Below are 23,715 nucleotides of genomic sequence, written 5' to 3'. Positions count from 1 at the left end.
TTCGGAGTTGATGATATCCGATTGAATTCCGAACGATATCACTCGTCGCATACATGGCCACTTACCTCGCGCAATGCGTTTCGTCTTCGTCAAGACAATTTGCTTTCTGTGCTGTATTTTGTTTTGACATTCAAATTTGTTCCACTCGATGTGGTAAACAATTTAGTCAATATTAATATGCTGGACTCACTTGACAGTGTTTGTATTGTGATTAATTAAGTGGGTTTTCATCAGACCTTTTTTTTTTCCTCCCCACTTTGTTCCATACTATTAATATGCAACACATGCCAAAGATCTTCAGCGGCACGTCTCGCCACTTGGCATCCATCTTGATGTTACTTTAAGTATATTTTCTTTTAATTTTTTTTAGTCCATCGTTCATTAAAAAACTGGTTATAGGGGGCATTGATAGTGATACATAAGGTTCCGCCAAGTTCAGTGACCTTGAAGACGATAAGTGCTACCGAAAAATGGATGGTTGGATGGATGGATTCATTAGGAGAGACCATTTGAATCTCATCAACCTCCTTCGGTATTACTTGTCCTTGTCGGCGGGCTCCTTTTGAGTGTTCCACAAAAGCGACGGAATCTACTGCTTCGAGAAGATGAGTTGTGTTGGAAGCCACCCGCATCATGGTCTGGCATCTTTTTTGTTTCCATCTCTGCTCATTACTTTGGCTGTCTGCAAACATTGATGCAAATTCTCCTAACAAGTGTTTGATCAACACAGCCCGCCACGGCAGGGAGGAGACAGGCAACCTTCTCATGACTCACCCCCCTCCCATATTTATATTCCATCTCCTGCTACTTCTTTCTCCCTCCTCAATTTGAAGATTTGCCTCGTTCTTCCTTTCTGGTGGAAGAGAACAAAGGCAGAGATGCAGGCTAACCTCTTGGACCCGTCTTGCATGTCTTTGTGGAAGCCCTCATCGTTGTCTTTTGATTCCAGCCAAGCACTTGAGCTTTGTGGCAGTGCGTCTGCCAATCTTGTCACACATTTCTTCTGGTCTTGTCAACCATTACTGACGTGGCTTGGCCTGTCTGTCTGGCTGCCTTTGCGAAGTTGTGACATCGATGCTGACATGGATGCTAATGTTAAAAAAAGTGTCAGACTTTTGATGTGAGAATATAAAATCACTTTTTTTTTTTTAGATGTTCTCACAAGTGAGAGATTTATCGAGGGTCAGTGTCATATTGACAATTCCGACAAGATGGAAGATTAGAACAAAAATCCATCTCTGGGAGAGTTGAGTGCAAATTTGGATGAGAAAATGAGGGTCAATTCGTGGATGGGTATCGGAAAAGTGAATATGATTCCGAAAAGGCACAGTGACCCAGCATTAATGTTGATGTTCAAACTAAAGTTGGGAAGTACATCTGTCACAGAACCTTTTTTATCATGTATGTGTTTGTCCGATAGATTTAGATGTCACTCCCTAAGTCAATGCTAATTTCCTGTTAGCATTTGAAATGGATTGATTAGCGTTAGCCCATTTTGTATTTAAGTATACAATGTGTATAATTTTTTGGGGGGGGTTGTGTTTAGCTTTATAGTAAACTCCAACTAATCATCTCAGGGTCGGCAGAATCACATACTTGGAAACACACTGCGTCGTTCTGTACATTAATCGTATTTCCTTCGATTATACTTTAAAGATTTAGAGAAGCCAAAAGCACGATTTAAATTTCCGATTCATCGTCCAGTCCTACTAGACAGCATCCTGCAAACACAAGCGAATGCGAAGGAAGGAAATCGAATTTCTATCGGAACACCAAACTGTCAATCGTGTGCTTCAAAAATGAAAACAAGCTTTGTGCTAAATCGAATCGCATTCTTTCACACAGCGTTGATTTATTTGTGTCTTTAGAGGTGCAGGATGGAAGGAGAGTCCAACAAAGGCTGGTACAAGTTGTCTAGACACCTCTTTCACTGTCAGAACATTGGCACTCTGTAAAGCAGAGCAAAGAGGTGCACACAACGGAGGCTCGATTGAATAGATGGATGGCCGCATGGATGAATTAGACGAGCGGGGGTTGATGACACCCAAGTAAGCTCGCAGTGACCTTGACATGACAAGCGTCCCTTTCTATGGAATCGTCAGCTCCATAGCCGCCAATTCTTAGCACAAAATATAGCGCAGAATATTTTTTTGCTAAAGCTTATTTGTATTTGTCGGTTTTCGTTTCTCCTCTCTGTCATTAAAAGCGAAAAGCTGCATCAATAAGCACAGTTTGAGATCTTAGCCACTGGAGAGTTTTTCTTTTTTTCAAAGCTAAAATTGTAGCTGTATTTTTTTTCCTTTATCTCTAGGGATAATCCGAAGGGTGGGCCATCATTTAGAGCATTATCCCTGCAGGTGGTCCTCACAACAAAGGCTTGTTTCATGAGGTGGATTTCCTTGAACGCTTCCTCCCAACTGGGAGCTGTGCCACTCGGAAATATCTGATGTCGCATTCAAATGAGCAAAAGCAGATTTGTATGTTTGTTGCTTGCACTGCATTGGATGACTTTCGAGTTTTATCCCAAGTATTTCAAAACTAAATGTTATGTTTACTTTCTTTAATTTTTAATAACAGATGGGACAAATCGGTAGTTGGTGCATTGTGGACAACCAGTCGTAAACTTTTTTTTTTTTCAGGACGAAAGAGCAGGAATGAAGCAATACATCCAATTTGCAGATCAACGCTAATTCACCTCCACTGCTGTATTTTGAAGGAAAGCATATTTATATATCATATTTTTGCAGAACAAGTAACAGTGTGTCTGCTTGCACGAACAGACTGGATGTAACCTTCAGTGTACGGCGTGGCCAAGTTTGATTTAAGCAAAAGGTCACATTTCAGATGTGCTCCCCTTCCGCTCGCTCTCGCTCTCTCTCTGAAGGCAAACCTTCAGCATAATTTCCAGCAGACAAGCCTTCAAGCTACCAAGGCTGAGTTCTAGGAATAGAAAGTCATAATGTACACGTGATTGGACACCGGCAGTGGAGTTCATTTTGCAGTCGCCACAAACCACTGGACAACATTTTGGGACATTTTATTTGCAGATATAAAATGAACAGAATATATTAAATCTGACCTAATGAATCATTTGGCCACTCTCTAGATATCGTATATTTCACCCAAAGTCTCTTTATCTAAATCAACATTGCAGGCAAATATTGTTTTGGCACACGGCAAGGACATTAATATTTGAACGGGCGGCGCGGCCATAACTTCAACGCAGTTATGATGATGTATATTGAAGGGATGCTGCTTATTTAGAGAATCAAATTTGTTCGAGTGTGTCAATAATTTTTTTTCTCTCCTTTGTCGCCGGAGAAGAGTCAAGTGCAGCAGGTCGGAGATTTTGTTTTTCTTGCGCGTCTCATTCATTTAACGGCCCGGCCAAAAAGACAATGCACCAGTTCTCCTTCTACCAGTTTTGCGGCTACCTTCCTTCCTTCCTTCCTTCCTTCCGAGCTGATTCACCACATGCCATCATCTTGACTGTGGTTCGGTGATATGAATCAGCCAATGGGCCTATGTAAGCCCACCATGCCCTGCTGCCGAGCTGATAAGTGGGCCACACAGAGGGGATGGAAAATACCGACTGAGGGCATTTTCAGCGCCTCTCACTCATTTGCGCTACACCATGTCTTGGCTGTTCAAAGGCTTGGTGTTAAACTGTAGAGGAGATGGCAAACAAAGAGGGCGTTCTACAGGCCTTGAAGCGCTGGCCTTTTTCCTTTCAAGGCCTTCAATAGTAGGTAAGCTGTCAGCCGTTTCATCACGGTGCCTTTGTAGTGGCACCGGGAGCGTAACGGCGTCGCCGCTTTGCATTGTCGTCACTTTTCGTAGCCACCAGCGCCGCCCTTGTGCTTATGTGCGCGATATTGTTGATTCCAAAGCCTTTGACATAGTGACAAGTGGAAAAGTGCTCCCTCTGTTGTGAGCGTGGCATAAAATGAGCCACCGAGAGCTCTCATTTGTTCTCGTCCGACCTTGCCCCTCACAAGGCGGCTAATTTCTGCACATAATAAAGCTCACTGGCGTTTCATGCTGTTAAGTCATGAGAGATTAATGGGCTGGTGCAGATTTATTCTGCTGAAAGAGATCAGCTTGCTACCAGCCAGCCTTGTCTTTTGCCCTGCAGATGTAATGAGTAAGCAAAACTGTGCTGTTGGATGATTGGGCATGATGGCGTTAACAGAGCTTCCTTCTTTTCACAGGACATCAGAAAATTTGCGATTTGTATGACAATTCTAACAACATCCCTAAAAAAAAAAAATCCTGCTAAAATTGCATAAAATGGGAAATATTATTCGGCATCCATTCACAGGCAAACAAAACGAAAAGACAGAGTAGGCTATGCTAGCCCAAGATTGACATGCTAAACTGAACTGGAAATGAATGATCTTTCATTACAGTGTATGCAACATCACTTTTTGTACAAAATGTACGAAATTCTCATGAGATCAGGCCCGCCGCCGCCGCCAGTGCTCCGGCGCCCACTCCACTGCAAATAAAGCCAGCTAATTTGTTGCCTGTGCGAGATGCTGCGCAAGCTGACCTTATCAGAAAAGCCCGGGCCTGTCTATTCCATCTTCCACGACTGGCCTACTCTGCTCCCTCCCAGAGGAAAGGCAGATTTCAATAACCTCTCAACCGAGAACGCCAGCGAAATGTAGCCAGCTTGAGCGGGTGTCTACCCCACCCCCCCACATTTGTGGTGGTGGCGTCAAAAGAGCAAGAGGGATGGGATGAGATGAAGAGATGAACGTCATTTGCAAGGCAGATCCTCGCCGTACATCCATCAGGAGAAAGTTTTTGGGTGAGGCCTTTCGGGGTGATAGCGAGATGAGCGTACCAGTCCGAGGCCCCGGCACTGGTGATGGATGGCTTACATTGCCGCGGCAACCCCCGCCACGTTGAACTCACCCTCAAGAATTGATGAGCCACAACCTCTCGCCTCCCCGTCTCGGGCTCCCTTCGCTATCAACTCTTCAACGTCACCCTTAGCTCATCTCCATTTTTCATTTTCCTCGCTCCTTGGCGTCTTTGTTCTCTCTCTGACATTTCTTACCAATTCCGTCTCCGTATTCTATCGAGGTCCAATCGTTTTGCTTCCTCCTTCCCCTTTCCGTTGCCAACCTCGGTCTATGTGTCAACCCCGAGCGGGTGAGCCATGAAGGTGCCATACTAATGTGCTTTCGTGGGAGCATCCCACCCCTCTCCTCCCCCCCTCCTCCCCCGGTGACACCTTTTATAAATGACAGCAGCGCCAGGTCCCCGTCGGTGTTCAATCACCTCTGTGGGATCTCGCCCACGGGGGGCTCAGCATGTGTGCGGCGTGCACGCTTATGCCTTTATTGCCTCTGCGGGGGCCTCGCAGCAGCCGCGACTTCTTTATGGCGGAGCTGGACAACGACGTTAGGTAGCAAACAGATCTGGAGCAAGAGTGCAGGCGAGGGAGAGAAATGACAGCCTGGAGCTCATCTGACCACCACTGCCTTGTTATGACTCCCCGATGTGTGCACCAGGAACACACAGAACGGTCTTTTGCTTTCTTTTATTGCCTTACGCAACGTCCATCTCTGCTCTCGCAGGCTCGCTTATGGCTTCCATCGTGGCGGTCGCTCGTATGGTCCTTGCATCTCCTCTCCCTTCAAATGAGATGTTAGACGCTACCGGCGGTCCTCGTTTTACGAGTCGCGTAAGACGGAAAATCGTCGGAATGTCGTTTAGTTTGACGACAGTAGAGTGCGATAATCAGAAGGAAAGTAGTAAAATAACTGTGACGCTTGTAATTCCTCAGCCATGAACACAGGCCGTGGAATTGACTGCAGCGTCATCATTCCTGACCATAAAAGCCACTCAGCCAGTCCGTGCAGTCTGGGTTCATTCTCTCTCTCTCTCTTTCTCTTGCTCTCTCGCTCTGTTCTAAGCTATTTTTAGCTTCCCTATGCAGCATGCCTCGACTGCCATTGTAGTTACCTGGATTTGAGGGCTTTGTCACCGCTGCGTTGATCATGCAATCGTAATGATGAAGACGACAGATGACAGGAATTTAGTGCTATAACAAATAATCCAACAAGAAAATAAATTGGTGAATTTTAGATTTAGCTAGTAAATTGGAATCTTAATGGAACAAGCAAAAACTTGGTCTTGATGTTGACCAGGAACTGGCCCAAATAATTTTTGAAATCTCCCCTGCAGTGCGTTTGTAACTCAACATTTTCTTCACTATTGCCCGGTAAAGTCTCGAAACGGTTGTGAATATACTGAAATGCAATCCCCCGGCACTTTAAAAAACTTTTTTAAACTCGCCTTTTGAACATCTAGAATTGTTATAGCTGACTATTCTTTTCACAACATGGCGCTCCGTTGACTGTAGCTTTCATCATCCCGGTGATTTCTCTTTGCTAGCTTCTCTTTCTTTAAAATATAGAATGAATATGTGTTAGATTACGCAACACATAGCCAACACCAGAGAATTTCGTAGGCGTAATACATGTAAATCTGTATATCACCGTTAAACCGCTAATGATGCCCGTTTGTTTACACCTCTGGAAAAAATGCTACTTCTCGATGGGCGAATTAATGACTGCAACTATCCCGTCAGTGTGACACAGATGGCGTGGGATGCGCAGGAGTGTTCCATGTTGGCGCCAATATTCAGTCATTAAGTCATAGGGACTTCACAACCTGCAGTTACAAGCAGCTAGCTAGTTGCTAGCTAGCGCAAGAAGCTAACCATGTGTTCCCCTTTAGGGCATTTATATACAGCATCTTTTTTTCATATCACATTTTCAACCTTTTATGTTCTGCCTTTCTGAGGGTTATTGATGTGACAAAATAATGTCAACATTGTCATTAAGTAGCAAAAAGGCGTATCAGGAGAAATGCTAAAAGCATACATTGTGTGGCAGAGGTGATCGGACTCCCATTGTCTTTTGGTGACACGGTAAAAGCATATATCAAGCCGCGGCGGCAGAGAAAAGATGATGCTAACAATGCCTCGGGCAGCGCCTCCGGCTACAGGGCGAACACACACACGCACACACAAACATGCACGACTAGTGTTTCGTACGGCGGCATACGCACGCGCCCCCCTGAATTACTCAAAAGAAAGAGCCGTGGGAGTGACTCTATTCGTGTGCGAGTCAATTCTAATTTCATAAAACAATGCTCCGTCTGCTCGCTGTACTTTTTTTTTATGTCTGCTCTTGTGTTTACGGTCAGGTGGCAGGCCCACCGACTGCAGGGGCTTTTCACGAGCGACCCTCCAAACCGACCATGTTTCGGAAGTTCTATGAGCGCGGGGAGTTCCCCATGGCGCTGGAGCATGATACTAAAGGCAACCGCATCGCTTGGAAGGTAGGCACCATAATACCTGGTAAACATCTATTAAACCGGTGGTCCCCAACTATGTATTCTTGCACCGGTACCATTTTGTACTGGAGCTCACGGAGGTGCCAGTATGGGAAAAATCTGTACAACCATTAAGAAAAAATATCAGCCATGTCACTGATTTATTGACTTTGACTTGACTTTTCATCACATTCATTTTAATTACAAAAAAAAAATTGGATCGGTCAAGCACTAATTCTTGTTGTTTTTTTAATCCGCATTTGGAAGAAGACTAATACCAAACTAAAGTTTTCTGATTTACTGCGCCTCAGCCAGCCATATTTGTTGTTTACTCTTGACTGGACATTTTGCTACTAATTCATTAACTCCATGTAGTGTATTCTTGACTTCCAATGCATGGCTTGTCATGTTAATTAGGCTCAGCGGGCTAAAATAAATCACAACATTGGCCCAAAACTCAGACTTTTTACATTAACGCTGTTCAAAATAAAGCTTTTTTTCCCTTCATTTTAATAAGAAACAACATAGGTTCAAGTATGAAAACTATAGAGGCCTAATTAGAGACTGCAACAAAAACAAAAGCAAATATTCCACATGCTTCCCCTCCTATTTCCTGTTCTAGCCGACTTGTCATCTTGCATCACACTTGTTGCCTGACTCAACTCTTGCGCACTTTGTCACATCGACGGTGTGAGCTGTCGCCCTGTAGGAGGCAGTGTGGCTTCGCTCCTTCCAATCCCCCCCCCCCGGCTTGTGTGTCACAGCCCAACTCACATAACCCATCAATCATACACTCTGCAGGGACTAGCCCGCCAAACAAGAACGACAACAAAAACACAGTATGTGATTGTATATGCATTTGTGTGCTGTATATATGTATGTATAGAGTATGTGCATCAAAGTGCAAGCCTCCGCAGAGCCATTAGGCTGCTGAATGGCTCTCCGTGTGTGGGATGGATGCCGTCTCCTAATCACCATCTTGTCGCTCCTGCTACGCTGCCAGCCAGCCAGTCATTCCATAACTTTGCCATCATAATGACGTTCAGTTATTGTATGCGGCATTGCTCGAATCAAACAAACGCTGCCCCCCCCCCCTTTCCCCACCGCCTTCCCCGTGCATCAAAGAAGTACGCCGAGCAAACGGGTCTCCGGCGGCATGAATTATTGATGTAAAATGTTCAAATGATCCGTGCATTTGTCAAAATTAATGTATTTGTTTTGCGCTTTGTTTTGTGGCCAGGGCCAAAGCAAGGCTTGTGCTGTCATATCTCATTAGGTCCTTTATTGACCCCCCCTTCCTCAATACCTAAGGTTTTTATTTTCCGTGGCCTTCTAGGTTTGCATTGAAAGCCTGACAGGTAGAGCCGGTCCCCCGTTTGCAGTTTTGTGTGCTTAGCAAAGTGGTTACAATGTGTAGCCGCGAAAGCAGTAAGTAGAAAGGGGCTTCCTTGTGTTTGCACTGAGCCACCCTGGAGGCGCCGGTTCAAGAGAGCGGCTGCAGATCAATCCCGGTCTGAGAGAGCAGTCACCCTGCAAATAAAGTCTTGAGAAAAGTAAGACAGGGGAAGGTGGGAAGGAGTTGGAAAAAATAACTGTTTTTTGTCTATTTATTTATTTATAGTCTTTAGCTTCATTAGAATTCGATCATCTTGAATAATATTTTATTATTAGCATTTGAAATATTAATTAACCTGGGTGTTTAGCGTCGATCAGTGTTTTTCCGGTTGATGCGCGCCGCAACGGCAAATTAAGTGAGGAAAAAAAGAAAGGCGTGAAGTCGTGAACTGTTGAGAAGACAAAGAAAAGGGGAAAATAGAACGAAATAGGGGCAGAGGAGAAAAGGAGACAGAGCGTGACTTTCACAGTGAAGAAGAACAACATGTCAGACGTAGCTCGGGTGACAGTAGGCACCGAGCCTAACCTAGCGTACGCCCGAGGTGCAATAAATCATACTTATGTGTCCAACTGTTCAAATATAACACAACTGCCAGCACTTAATCATAAATGAGGTTCATCTATTTTCTTTTAAAATAAAAATAATAACTAAAAGAATAATTATTTGTTTACTTAATTTTTTTAAAATTATGGCTGATGTATATATGTAGATAAATGAATATCTTATTTAATTCAATCTGTTTCTGGTTTATATTATTCATCTAGAGGTGAAATGATTAATCGACAGCTAATTGATAAATATTTTTGACAATCGTTGAATCGTTTAGGTATATTTTCAATTCATGAATTTCAATTTATAAATTTTAAATCTCTGCTTTTTGGCAGTAACTGTTATCCAATTTCTGAATCGAACAATTGCTTTTACTTCGTTCAACATTTTTCATGTTATTGATCAAACCAGATTTTGAAAGTGTCACTTTTGTACCATTTTTACACAGCAACCTCGAAAGTTACATGCTCTTTTATATACTTTGTCAGTTCCTTGCCAACAAATCTTCGAAAAATCTCACGAGAATCTGCTCCCTGCAATTCTGCTTGCAGGCACCAGAATGCAGCGGCATACGTTACTCTACGTCATAAATATTTCCTCTCTCACTTCATGCTAGGCCACACCGGACTGTTATCATCCTCTCTGATCTTCCTCGCAGTGTTTTTAATCAGATGCTCGTTGGGATGATATTCCCACGACGCAGCCGCTCCTGATAAGCTGCCGTGTCTCATAAAGAGAAAAATATATGAGTGCTAAATGACAGCGAATTATGCATCGCGGTGCGGTTTAGTGTATTTTGTGTGGCTTTCACAAGTCGTGCGCGTCTGCAAGGATGCGGAGGGAATGCAAGTGGACTAAATGTCAAGGGCAAGTTGAAAACAGAAAGGTTGTGTCTGAAAGGCACTTTGGCTCTCGAGCGGTAAAAGCTTCGGCTGTAATGGCACGCTCAGGTAAAAGCTTTACACGTATCGAGAACATGTGCGGCAGATAGATAAGAGAGACTAGCAACAAAGTGTGTGTGTGTGTGTGTGTGTGTGTGTATGGTTGCATGCATTTGGACCGTATGTTAAGGCAGAACACCGTAATCGACTTGGATATTGAGGTGCCAAATAGTGAGAGAGGCAGAGGGAGGTAGGAAGAGGAAAGCGACAACACTACAGGGACTCAATCATCATTTGGGGCGGAAAAAAATAAAATGGAATTGGCTTCAGATCAGTTTGGGCCTTTTTAAATGTCAAAATAAATCAGAGATGTTTGGTATGAACTGACAGGTTAGATCTACCCTGGCAAGCCTAATACACTGATTTATTAATTTAATTCAAATTAATAAATTTTTATATTTATTGACCTTTGACCCAAGAAAAGCAACTGTCGATTATTCCGCTCATTATTGTGCATTACGGTGTCTTTGCAAAAATTCTCAATTATTTTTTAATAAAGAATATGAAACAATTATTTATATTTGGTATTTGGTAGTGTTGGTCGGAGACAACCCAGCAGCCGCACGGCGCCAAAACAGCCTTGTTGATTTCATTCCATTGATCGCCTCATCTGCTTTATCTTCCCCTTGATCTCCGTCTCCCACTTTATAAATCTGGATTGTCCCCGCAGGCCGCCTCGCATCCGCCACCCGACCCTGACGGCCCCTCCCACCCTCCAGCGCTTGTATTTTATGTCTCGCCCCTTTTTTGCTTTTTACGAGGTCTGTCTGGGCCAACGCAAAACGGCATTTCATAAAAAATATATATATATCAATGAAAACCTGATTGCCAGCACACCACCACAGCCGCAGTTGGCAGAGATGCGTGTGTGTGTCTGTGTGGCGGGGGGGGGGTTAATCAATTAATCTGATCAAGCGCTTTAGGAAATGGAGAGCATAAGCGCTCCTGGGGGATGGATATCCATCTCCTCGTGATGATTGAATTACACAGAGTGAGAGTTGGAGAGAAGGAGGGGCAGCGGTGATGGCGGCATTGGTGGTGGGAGGGGCTCTGAGAAATGAGGTGGTTAGGGTGATAAAGGATGAGGGAGCACATACTTGATACCGGACTGAAAGATGGAAGCAAACGAAATCAAAGAAGGGGGACGCCAAAGAGAGATGAGGTCAATACCGAAAACGCGTCGGAGGAAAGCACTTATTCCCCACCCCCCCTCCCCTCCCCGTTACTATTTGCATTTTTATACGCCGTACCTTCCTGTAGATAACGTGTTCTCTTGACAGCTATATTGCACGCCTTAAATCAGTCCGCATCGGTGTCAATTCGCAGCTGCAGCGCTTCTGCGGACAAATATGTCATTTACGTGCCCATAAATCTCGCACGGCTGCATATTTTGACTGTAACATGTCTCTAAATTATAAATAAAAAAGTATTCGCTCTATAATGTCACAGGGACAATAAATTTCACTCCGGTACTGCAATCCCGCTACGTCCTAGCAAGCTCAATAGGATGAAAAGCTGCTTCACCATGTTTGTTTTTAAATCTGGGATTCCTTAAGTGACCTCAGAGCCCGGCCCAAATTTTTTATTTTATTTCTTAGTCGTGCCGGATGCACACATACCTCATCTCTAACTCCATGTGAGTGATTTCGCATCCCGAGCACTTTGTCGGCGGAACTTTTGAATAGACAGGATAAAATGGGGTTAACCATGCGTTTTCACCAATTCCCCCTGGCTGAATGCTGGATGGATACTCTCGGGAACAAGAAAGGTGTAGTTCTGTGTCATCAGCAGAGGGGAAAAAAAAAGACAATAAGAGGAGAGAATTTGAACAAGCCCCCCTGGGTTTTCTTTCTACGAAAGAGGGAGTGGAGATCAGAGGAGTGGGAAAGCGCCAGGGGGAACTATCTGGAAAGCGGCGGCCTCCGACAACACTGGCTCGCCATCAAGTCCCGGGTTGCCCGCCTCCCGGGGGAAAGAGGGAATTGTCAAAACGGCTGGCGGGAAGAGCGATGAGCTTCGCCACACTCGCTGCTGATGATGTCACTGCAGGAATGGAGATGCTGTTGCCATGGAGGGATCCAGTAGAGAGGACTTGTCTGGTGATCTTGAGCGGGCCCACCCGCCGCTATCGTTCATAGCGGGCGGGCGGACGCCACGTGATGCTAATGATGGTTGTTTAGCCTGTGGGCCTCGCTCGCTGTGGCACGAGACAATAGCAAAAACATTGATTTTTTTTTGTTTTTTTGGAGTGGAAAGAAAGTAGAGGCTCACTGAAGAAGCTTTTATTTCTATAGATTGCTTGCAATGTGGATCAATATTTCCTTCACTTGTTTGGTCCAGACTTGGAAATGTGAACCAGTTCTCATCATCCTTTTTTTTTTTTTTCAGTAATTCCCTTTATTTGTGAACTTTCCGCCCCTTTTTCGTTCTATTCCGCCCGTTGTGCAGATGGCGACACACTCGGGGAAAGTTGCAGATGGACGACAAAGTGATAGATGACCAACAGGAGACTGGAAAGGGGAGGGGCCAGTTGAAAATGAGACAGAGACATAGGACAGACAGAGAGGGACATGCCTCGTCTGCCAAGGCAACAAATCAGCCGCGCCCCTCCCTGCCTCCCACAAAATAAGCCCGAGATCTATTGATTGGCACTCGTATTTGCTTGCAGGCTCCAGCTCAAAATGGAGCCTTTAATTAACTTAATGGACCGGCTGCAGCTGTGTGTGAGACAGCGAGGGAGGAATGGAAAGGAAGAGATGGAAGGGGAGAGCGGCGGCGGCGGCCAGCATCGCCAATAAGTGGGGTTAACTGCGGACCACTCCGACGATCAGTCAGAGCGGTCGCGACAGACAAAACGAGGGAGGGGAGGGAGGGAGAGGATGCTGATGTCCTCTGAGCTCCTTGTTATCGTTTCCTCATTCCATCATCATTGCACATTTTTGGGCTGCTTTCAAAGGAAAATATTTTTTATGTTCAAGCCGCAATAATAAAAAGTATTTCAAAGATCCACCTTGGACTTTGCTGCCAAAAGTCTCTCGAGGTCAAACCTTCTTGTAGTCAGTCGCCACCCTTTCCAGACCCCTCCTTGAAATCTTCATTCTCATTCCTGGCCACTCATCCATTCTGTCAAAGGTTAATTGGATTGGAAATGATTCGATTCATTCTGGATGTTAATGCTGTTATCGTTGCTTTTGTTTGAAAAAGGGAAGGGAAAAGAAACCCCGCCTCCCCCCCCACCGCACTTACGCATAATTCAAAATAAAGGAAAATCCAATTTAATCTTTTCTTTTTTCCTCAACTCCAGCTCAGGCTTGTCCCTGCAAGTCTTTTCCTTTAAATTATGGCCGAATTTCATTACCTTGAAAGCTTTTCCGCCTCCTCCCCGTGCCGCCCGCCCTGTCTCCAATACTTTGAATGGATCGGGACTAATGTCTTTCTCGTAACCTCAAGGTCAGAATATTCGGAGCCCAAGGAGCGCTCAAGGGTCCCTGTGATTAATGCACTGTACAAAGTAGCGGGGAATAATTGCGGGGAATTGTCGCTGATCAGATATGTGCATGTGTGCACAAGCACGTATATTCAAATCGGGTTGCAAAAGTGGCCGACCCTTGATTCCTTCAAACTGTGTCTTACGGTGAAAGCGGTCTTTTAATATCCGATGGGTTCCTTTTTCACGTACATAGATGTGACTTGGACACAGCCAGGCTATCACCTCTTTATCTCATTATAGGAGAATATGATTATATTGCAATATATTGTATATGTTTGATTTATGGATTGTTGGTTGTAGAATATAACAAAAATAATAATACATGATTGTAACTTTTTTTTTTAAATCTTGCAGCAAAAATTGCAACATAAAAAAACCGAATCAAAAAACTAATAAAAAATAGAATTAAACTAAAATAAAGCATTTTGGAAAAAATAAAAACTAACATCCCAATACTAACTACATTAAAAAATGTTTTTAAATGAAAGTAAAACTAAAAATTATAAGCCTGGACACTCACCTCAGTGACCTTCTTCCTGCCATCTTTCTTTTCCGAGTTATTTTCAGATGCCATCTCCACTTTTATTCATCATTTGCATTAATTTAACGAACATCTAATTGACCTGGCAGAGCAGTCTCCTCAACCCCTTCGCATAGTTGCAATGACATTTTGTTGCTTTAATTGGCTTACAGTTAAATCTCACGAGACGCATTGAATGTCTTCACGCTCCAGTCCCGTTCCCAGCAGCGGCGGCGGCGGCTCCGGCGGCTCCAGTCGGCAACATTTAAATAGAAAACTCGCAGCCATTCCCTTGATTGAAGTGCCTTTTAAAAAAAGCCAAGTGGCTGCATAGAAAACACTCGGTGTGTTTGTTTTAGCTGGGCGGTTGGAGAAGAGAAAAACAAGCCTCAGCGGGGCCTCTATCTATATTTATCAAAGCATGCACAACGCCATTCCGCGAATGGCCCATATGTACGTTTATACGTAGTTGGCATACATCTGTAAGCAATGAGCCGCCATAAATCCGGCGCACCGCACACATCTGCTTCAACATGAAGTAGTACATTTACATTGCTCAAATAAATATGTCTATTAAATTGGACAAAATAAACCCAAATATGGGATGCAAAGGAGCAGAACCCGATCGGGGAGAAGAGTAAACGATCACACGGCACGAGGAGAGTAAACAAACCATTTTCTCACCTATTAAAATGGGGCCACTAGAAATAAATGTCAAAGACTTAACGATAGGAGTTGAAATATGTATACACTAATAACCATAATACTAAAATTAGTAAGTGGATTTCGGGTATTAGAGTCTAAAATATCGTCAGGTTGTTACGATTGAATATTTTCAGAATCTATCGATTATTCCATTGATTAATCGAATAATATGATGACATTTTATTTGGGTGAGTCTATTTAAAAGAAAAACCGTAAGCATCCATTTTATCGCCATTACATCTTGGTCTAAAATAAAAATAACCATCTATTGTACGATATGAAACACTAGTCAAGTCTCCACTAGCAGGCGGCGAGACGCCATAGGGACGTGCGATAAATACTGACATAACACCTCTCACGTCATGAATACCCCAAGGGTGGCCCGACTATGCAGTTCCTCAGCCTTTTCTTACCCTCTGAGGTCTCCGCCAGTAGCAGCAGACAGGAAGAAGATCCGGAGCCCAGACCAGTGGACCCGGCGGAGCAACCAATCATATTAATATTCCATATCAACTGTCACACGTTCACCCATGGGGCCATTGCGATAGCGTGTGAAGTGGAATATAGATCCGAGTGTGTGGCGATTAATAAACACACTTGTCAGCCTGTAAAAGCATCGAATCCCACCGCTCGGGGACGTCTACCGCTCACGACAAATCATGTGATTGTCTCGACGGGACACAGTGACAACACGGCGCATCACGAGTCATTAGCCGGTGCTAGCATACCCTGCATCCTAATTGATGCATTCCGAGACTGAAACGTAGGTCCTCTTGCCACTACACCCAAGAACTGATAATAAGCATAAAAATAGGTTATTTTCTCAGCAGCTTGGTGTCATGCACATTTGATTTAATGCTGGTAAACATGGTTTAATGTGTGCTACGGCGCGCGGCTGCCATGCTTTGCTAATGGTAGCCTCCAGATTTATCTGCCATGTTGCCATAATGGAGAAAGATATTCAAAGGACTTAAAGATACATTATTGTCCACTCATGGCAACACATCAATATTTTTATAGTCATCAGTCATAAAGTTTGGTTAGATTTGATAGTTTGCAGAATATTTGCCACCAATATCAGCAGCAGACGTTTTAAAACGGATTTTAAAATAGCCAGTGTAGCTAAAACATTTCTTGGTTTGGTTACCTGGCTTAGCTCTACGAGAAATAGAACAAAATAATGCCACTGTACGCTGCTGCAATTACACAACAACCTCCACCGACTTCATTTGGAAACTATTTTTCCCATAGGAAATAATGTAAAGTGAATTAAGGCTTGATCTGTCACAATCATAAAAGCTTTAATAACGCAAGCGCTGTTTTACGTAACATTGTTACATTTCTAATTTTCATAGAAGCGCAAAGGGAATTTCATTCCTCCATTTCTGTTTCCTTCTGAAATGAATTTTTACGACAGGTTTAGCCTATTAGCTACCAAATTCGAGAAACATCCAAGTGAAAGATTTTAGTTGAATTAGAATGAATTTCAGCAAACTTCTTAGGCGCCATGTTCTGCCAAAAAATAATTATACATTTTTATGGTGTCCAAATCCTTTAATTACATTTTCGGGGAGGTTGTCTGTTGGTCTAATGACAGGACAAATCATTTTGTCTGTATTTTATTTAGCCTTTAAACAATCTTTGTTTCTAGTCTCAGCTGCTTTTTTGGAGCATTGTTAAGTTGACAAACGTGTCAATGACTAATCTCCGAGGGTGTTCGACCAGCACACCTCGCGTCAGCTTTTGGCGTTTCCCCTTATCTCAATGCTGTTTCCAGCGTGCCACTGATAAGGGAGAATGAATCGAGGGAGGCGTGTATGTGTGTGTGTGTCTGTAGACGGACATGAAAAAGGGCAGGAAAAAGTGAGATTGTGGAAAAAAAAACCCTGAAATTAAAATTGGACAGTGCAGAATTTGCATGGCCTGCTAACACTGGCCCGCCCACTCGTCTCAATTATGTCCTCGGACGGCTGAGCAAAAGAAAAAGCAAGCAAGTCTTGACTTCAATCCGGGTCCCAACTGACCCGGCAGTATTACCTTGTTACACGACGACCTCTCCCTGCAATCTGGACGTCCGTGTCAACTCAGAGCAGGTCGGCCTTTCGGAATAGCTGAGGTCACGGATTTACCTTTGGCTCCTATACTCAATCTAACCCCCCAGAGCACCCCGCTTACCCTTTGACATCCACACATCAGCATTTTGGCTCACACATTTGTTCTGCAAATCCTTTTTGTTCTCTGGCATGATATTGACACATCCAGCCTTCAGGTATTATATTTTCCTGAACCCCCATATCCAAACCCCTCTTGGGTGGGCCACAGTTTGGGAGTCCTTGCCTCCAGTAGACAAGAAGAACAAACCCTAGATCAGTTCCTTATTGGCAATTAGCATGAAGAGCTACCATGTGGAAGAAAGACAAGACAGACAAGGTTGAGCAAAGAAGAAGACCATCCACACACACAAGGGCTTTATTAAGCAGTCTTCTTACATGCATTGGTGGGTAGCGATTCAGCCACTCTTAAGTCTTGGGAGAAGCTGTCTCAATTAAGCCGATGATGTCGAGCGACTCCGGCGTGGACGGGAATCCTGTAAGACCTCGCGTGGGTGCCGAGGTTAAACAGAGCGTGCCGGCTTCCCAATAAGCCAGTGTTAGTTGGCGCTCTGACACACTCTGATCTACGGCACGGAGCATCACTTTCTCATGCCGGATGTCAGGAAATGGCCTTAACCCCCCCGTCTTTGAACCTTGGCCTCCGCCAAAGCAATGCGATGAAGGCACATAGCGTGGAGAATGTACATGTCGGAATACGAAAGCCCCAGACCCTCTCTCGGTATTTTTTCAGGCGAGAGGACCGCGGGAAATATCTCATCTGATATCCTACAATTGGCTTTCTGCTTTCTGAGCAAAGAAATCGGCGAACGTATATTGCCGTGTCCCTTGGCACGACTCACAATTCCGAGAGCTATCAGTGCTGTATCATTACCATTACCCACGCGGTTCTCCTAATGTGACGTTTCATTTGCAATTCACGGCTACAGTAGTGCTCTCACAGGAATGTTTGTCAGAGTAACAAGACGAGGCTTTACATTCAACATTCTCGTTTGAATATTTGGTTATTTTCTAGTTTTACTTGCATCATTTTATCGTACTGCAACTTTTGGCGTCCTTGTATTTTTGTGTCATTACAATTCCGACGTTCCCCGACCCCCCCCCCCCGCATGAAATCCGTGTCACCTTTTCAATTGGTTTGTGACAAAGGAAGTGAAGCCATTTATTAGTCTCCCCGGGTCACCGAGTGAAATATGACACGCCGGTCTCGTTCGGTTGAAAATGAAAAAGTACATTGCCGCATACCTTCATCTCACATCTCCTTTCTCCGTCACCATTATTCGGAAGAAATAGCTATCATTTAGACAGTCTCTTATAATGGCTCGACGTGATAAAGTTTATTTATGGCGCCATTCATTTTCATCCATCAGTCCACCGGGAAATGGACCCGTCACGTCGTTGATCTTACGACTCTGCGGATTATATAGATCGTACAAAGTTTCTGAGCAAAGGTTAGGAATGGATGTTATCGGGATTTAATTGAAACGCGGCCGGTAAACTTTGAGTTAAGGTGTGAAAATGTCAGTCGCCGAGAATGTCACATCTCACAACTCCCCCTGTCGAGACTTGACGCTAGCTGACTGGCGGCCATTTTCTAATACCCCTAATGGCTGTGGTCATGAATTTAACCTAAAGTGACTTAAGCTGGTACTCGATTCCACATTCCCTCTTATATATCGCTTTAATGCAACCCTTCTTGGCAAGAAAACTCTTGGCTATGTCTCACTAGAATATTAAGTATCTATATGGCCGATTTTTTTTTTTTTGCTTTTAATGTAACGTCATTTACCACTTACCCGCTTGAATTATGCAGCAATGTCCTAACCGTACCGGTCCCCCCCCCGTCTGATGGCTTCCCACTTTAGCAAGATAACCAATTAGGACTGAAAGCTGATTGGAATGCTACGCCGTCTTACCCTTGACCCCATCACGGGCCTTCATGTGTTTCCATTCCTACGGAGACGGTAGCAGCGGCAGTCCCCCCCCCTCTAGCGAGATGAGCGTATGCAGTAATTGGAGCGGCTGGAAGCGATTTGTTTCTGTCCTTTCGCTCAGTGGCAGTAGATTTGCTGGTGGGCAGCCTGTGGAGCGATGCCATCCTGTCATTTGTCAGACAGGGTGCAATTTCCCGGTCATCTGTTTCCATCCATTTTTCAAGGTGAGGAAAAAGATGGTGAGTGATGGACACTTTAATGTGGCTCCTCATACTCTTGAAGCTTCCTCTTCTTTTTTTTTTTCATTTTTTGGGGTGATGATAAGCTTGCAATATCTCTCCCAAGGTTAGTCCATCGCTTTGGCAACGGGTCAAATTAAGTTTGGTCGTGTCAGGTGTTAAAATACTTTCTGCTGCCAACCGGGGCCTGTCGTTGCCAAAGATATTTTGCGTCTGCAAAGACCTCAGCTATTCAGCAGTCCTATGAGATGACGTGTTTCGTAACAGCCAGTGAAGTTCATCCAGTTACGCGGTTCAGAGGAAAACTAAACCCGACCCAGCCCACCCGGGTTTAGTCACCGGTCAATCGCTAGTGAGAGACAAGCGGTGATGCAGTATCTAATCAAAGCTCCTATCAGGTTTCAGAAATGTTTTCTTGCTGTAGCATACTTCCTCCAAATTAGTTGATAAATCAGGAGCAGGTTGAGCAATCTAAAAGTGTCACCCCTGTGGAAAATACCACAGCCCAGTGCCCCTCACCTTCAAGTGCTATTTACCGCTGACGTATTTCTCAGACTTGAAGGGGCCCTGTCGATTTTTTTTTTCTTTCCTGTTGTTGTTGTGAGCAGAGCAGCGAAGTAGATGGATGGAGAATACTGTGCCTCTGGGAAGGTGTGTCACGTTGAAATGAGAGCCGCCTTGCATGAAAGATTTTCCCCTTCAGATTCCGTTCATTTTTGCCTCATGCCTTCACCTTTTGTCACAGTGGCTCCCCCCCAAGGCAGCACTCGAGTCTTAACTATTTTTTCACATCTCCCTGCCAAAGGTGGGCACGGAAAGAAGTTGTTCAAGACAGTTCAATCCAGGCGAATCGTTTCGATGTGGCGCAACAACGTAATCGGCCTTAATCATAATCAAAGATTCCCTGAAGTGCGCAGCTGCGCGTTCCAACTCGGCCAATCGCACTTCCGCTTCTTCTCAATCCAATTATTCTCTTAATCCAAAAAGTGCACCTGGCACCTCCGCTGTCAGACGCAAGGACAGAGGGCGGCGGCGTTATTTTCCAACCGCAAATTGGCTTCCTTTATATTGACGGGTAGGTGTGTCCTGTTTAGATGAAATGGATTTCTTTCACGGCAGCCAAGCGTTTAATCTGAAAGAACTAAAATAACATGCAAAAGAAAGTGTAGGATTTGTAAAATAAGGTCAGCTTAAAAACCCGGGGATTAAAACGATGTCCGATAACCTTCTCTGTCCCCCGTTACGGAATTCGGACCGAGACGTTCCAGACATTTATTGTGTGTATTCCACCCAAACTGCCAAGCGCATTAAAGCTAATTTGGCTCCTCGCTGTGTCCCCCCCTTACTTTGAATCCTTCACCCGCCCACCAGGTTGAGGTAGGAGCCAGCCTCTGAATGGAAAGTCAGTCTCCACTGGCGAAGCTATAATGATGCACTGTTTCCGACCCCCCAGACGAGACTGATCAATAAGTCAGCGCAATGGAGTGGCACATCGATTACGCCAATGACAGGGCATTTACAGGTTTAATCTGTATAATGAGTCTAACCTTTTTCTTTCAACCACCTGCTTTCTGCCTCCCAAGGCTGGGGGGGAGGCGAGGGGATCAATTGAAAGTGCTGTTGTAAAAACAGGAAGTGTTGAACATATACCAAACAGTGTCTCTGCGTGTCGTCTTCTCACACTGTTACTCATTTGTTTTCTCCTCGCTCGCCTCACTCTAGATAAAATTAATTACATTAGTATCGATAAATTAACAAAATGACTGTGAATGGAATTAAATGCAGTCTTAAGTTTTTTTTTCCCGTGACACATCCTTGTTATCGCACGTCATCGTCTTTTAATTTATTTTTATTTTTTTTGCCCCCTTGCTGTGCGACATGACTTAACTGCCAATTATCGTAACTGACATGAATGCCAATTAACTGGGCTGCGGGTATTAGTGTGCTTCTTAAATAAGGGATGTTCACGTGGTGGAACGTGTGCACGTCAAGACACATTACATGGCTCAGGTGGAGGAACAGTTGTGGGAACATGTTTACATAATGACTTGATACCAACACGATGTGCGTGAGGCACTGTTGGTAGCTAGCTAGCTAGCTATGCACTATAGAAAATGAATGGATAGATTATGAAATATTTTTTTCCATCTATCACTTCATCATTGATTAATCTATAGATAATGAATTGTCGGTTCAGTAAGACGTTTTGTAAATGTGGCCACCCCACTGAAAAATATCTAGCTGTGCCCCTGGATACATTTATACATCAATTTCAAACTGAAATCATCTTCAATTTCAATACTTATTTATTTCTACCCATTGTCATTGCATTAATTAATGAAAAAGAAAATCATTACGTCTCGTATGACTGCTCACTGTATGAAAATGCTTGTTACTGTTTCAACTTATTAGCATTAACTGACCTTGCCATCTCCAGTCATCCTGTTGTATAATTAACAAAGCATTTAAACCACATTAGCTCAACACATCAACCTAAACAAATGTCACATCTGGAACGTGGAGTAAAAAAAAAAAAAATTACATTAAGCGATAAAAGTCTTTCTCCCTTGTGGAATGGCAACAAACGGCGTCCCCCGGGGGCACAAAGTGTTCTGCGAGTGTGTTGTCAAGCGAATATTACTGCGGCGTTATGATAGGTGTCTTTGCTGTCAAGCGCATCCCCAAGGGCAGCCGCCGCAGCAGCCGTCGCCGCACTATACTCCACTACGCCGCTTCCCTCTCCTACAACCCACAAAAACGTGCAGAAACCACATTGTGTCCCTAAACATATTTGTAACACTCATTTAACAAATGTCTTTACATCGTTTTTTTGTGCTATAAACATTGGCAAAAAAGTTGACAGTTTGGAGCCAGTGTTAAATGCTACTTTGCTTGCCCCCCATCTCCCCCTCCTCCTCGTCATCTCTCTGCCTCCCAAGGACACGGAGAGCCACTGTACAATGGGACACCATTTATCACTGCAAGAACAATTACTGCCAGACGTTTCTTTCTTCCTCCCATCTTACCTCTCTTTATCTTTTTCCTGCTGCCCATCCTCTCTTTCTGCCCCCCCTCCAGCACCCCCACGCCTTTTAAATGGCTCCCAGAGAGCTCCATTGCAGGTCACCCCGCCATTAGCCCTGGCACACACCGCACAGGCGCAAGGTGCAGCTCTGTATGATATCTCATCCAAATGAAGCCTCGACAGACTTTTCTGCCCCCTATTTCCAACAATACCGCCCCCCCCCCCTCTTGACACCTCGTCTGTCGTAAAAGGAAAAGCATGGGAAATTGCTTCCCATGTTGTATCTTCAGCTTTAATGACGCTTTTCAACATGGTACGGGTAAAAGGGGGAAAGGAAGGGAGTCACTTGTTTCAGTTCGTTTGATCGTTCGTACCGGCCGAGCGCCAGTAAAGTAAAGCGGGCAGGGACAAACGCCAATTTAAATGAGCAAAGTTGCTTTGACCCTTCGGTTTTGGCTTGGGAACACAAGTGGGTGTATAAAAATGAACCTGGCATACCTCACTATCAGGTCGAGCAAAATCATGATGGATGCATGGAAATGATACTGAATATACAAACAAAAAATATTGTGTGATATGGACTGGTTGACTTCATTGTTCTTATTTGTAAACAAAATGGTTCTCATAGAAAATCAACTTGTCGTAAAATCGCAATTTCGGAACATTTTCAACTTTTATTTGGAATCGAATAAGTTACATTGATGGCAACTCAGGAAGGAATAACAAGAAAAGACAGAGAAGCCATGCTAATTGTTAAGCTAACCTAAAATTGACGCTAGCATCTTTTACGCCGCAATCAAGTGCTTGGGTGATCAATTACACTTTACAAATTAGTTTGGCCCTGAATTTTGACTTTGAAGTTTGAAGTTCTTAAAATTACATTAGAGCAGTTTTTAAATCAATTTAACTTCATATTTTGTTTAATATTTAACATTTAAGAAAATAAATTAATAACACGTGATTATACCTGAGCTAGCATCTCTTGACGTAGCCGCTAAAATAACGCTAACAGTGCATTCCATTCATAACCTTGATTCGTCATTCTTTTAATGAGTCATTTTAACCTTTCGCTAAGTTCTCCAGCAACAAACACTTTCCATTTTCATTTCACAAAGTGAAACCACAAATAGACAGGGAGCACACAGCCGCACGCAGACACACATAACAAAAATCTATACCGTTTTTCAATATCGGTCCGAGTGCTCCCGCCATGATTCAACGCCACTAAATAGATACTCGGCCTAATCAAGTTTGCATATTCCTAATGCGCTCTCTCCGGAGTGGGCCGGCTTTCAAGTGTAAATTTAGCCTGCAAACTTAAATCATTCAGCGCGTTTTACTTAAAGCGTACCACGGACAACAATAAATCACAAGGATTGCTGCATCCATTAGCAAATTGGCTTTGCGGTATGGATGGAGGAATAAAAGAAGAAGTGCGCCACTGCTCTTTTA

At 43.9% G+C, this 23,715-nt stretch overlaps 1 protein-coding gene across 7 annotated transcripts in view; it reads left to right on the top strand.

Moving 5' to 3' along the window:
• The window catches only part of pacrg (PARK2 co-regulated), a 109,437-nt gene that overhangs the window by 42,878 nt on the left and 42,844 nt on the right, over positions 1-23,715 (top strand). For 5 of the 7 annotated variants that reach the window (XM_088400966.1, XM_088400971.1, XM_088400968.1 and 2 more), the window contains one exon: positions 7,225-7,359. The exons of the other annotated variants lie outside the window; for them this stretch is intronic. In XM_088400966.1, the coding sequence (XP_088257092.1) occupies positions 7,225-7,359 (135 nt within the window). The remainder of the gene's footprint in view (positions 1-7,224; positions 7,360-23,715) is intronic. 7 annotated transcript variants of the gene reach the window in all.

The sequence above is a fragment of the Syngnathus floridae genome, chromosome 16 (assembly GCF_059516105.1).
Source record: "Syngnathus floridae isolate MCC-2025c chromosome 16, RoL_Sflo_1.0, whole genome shotgun sequence".
Classification (NCBI taxonomy): Eukaryota; Metazoa; Chordata; class Actinopteri; order Syngnathiformes; family Syngnathidae; genus Syngnathus; species Syngnathus floridae.
This window is presented reverse-complemented; position numbering and strand designations above follow the sequence as displayed.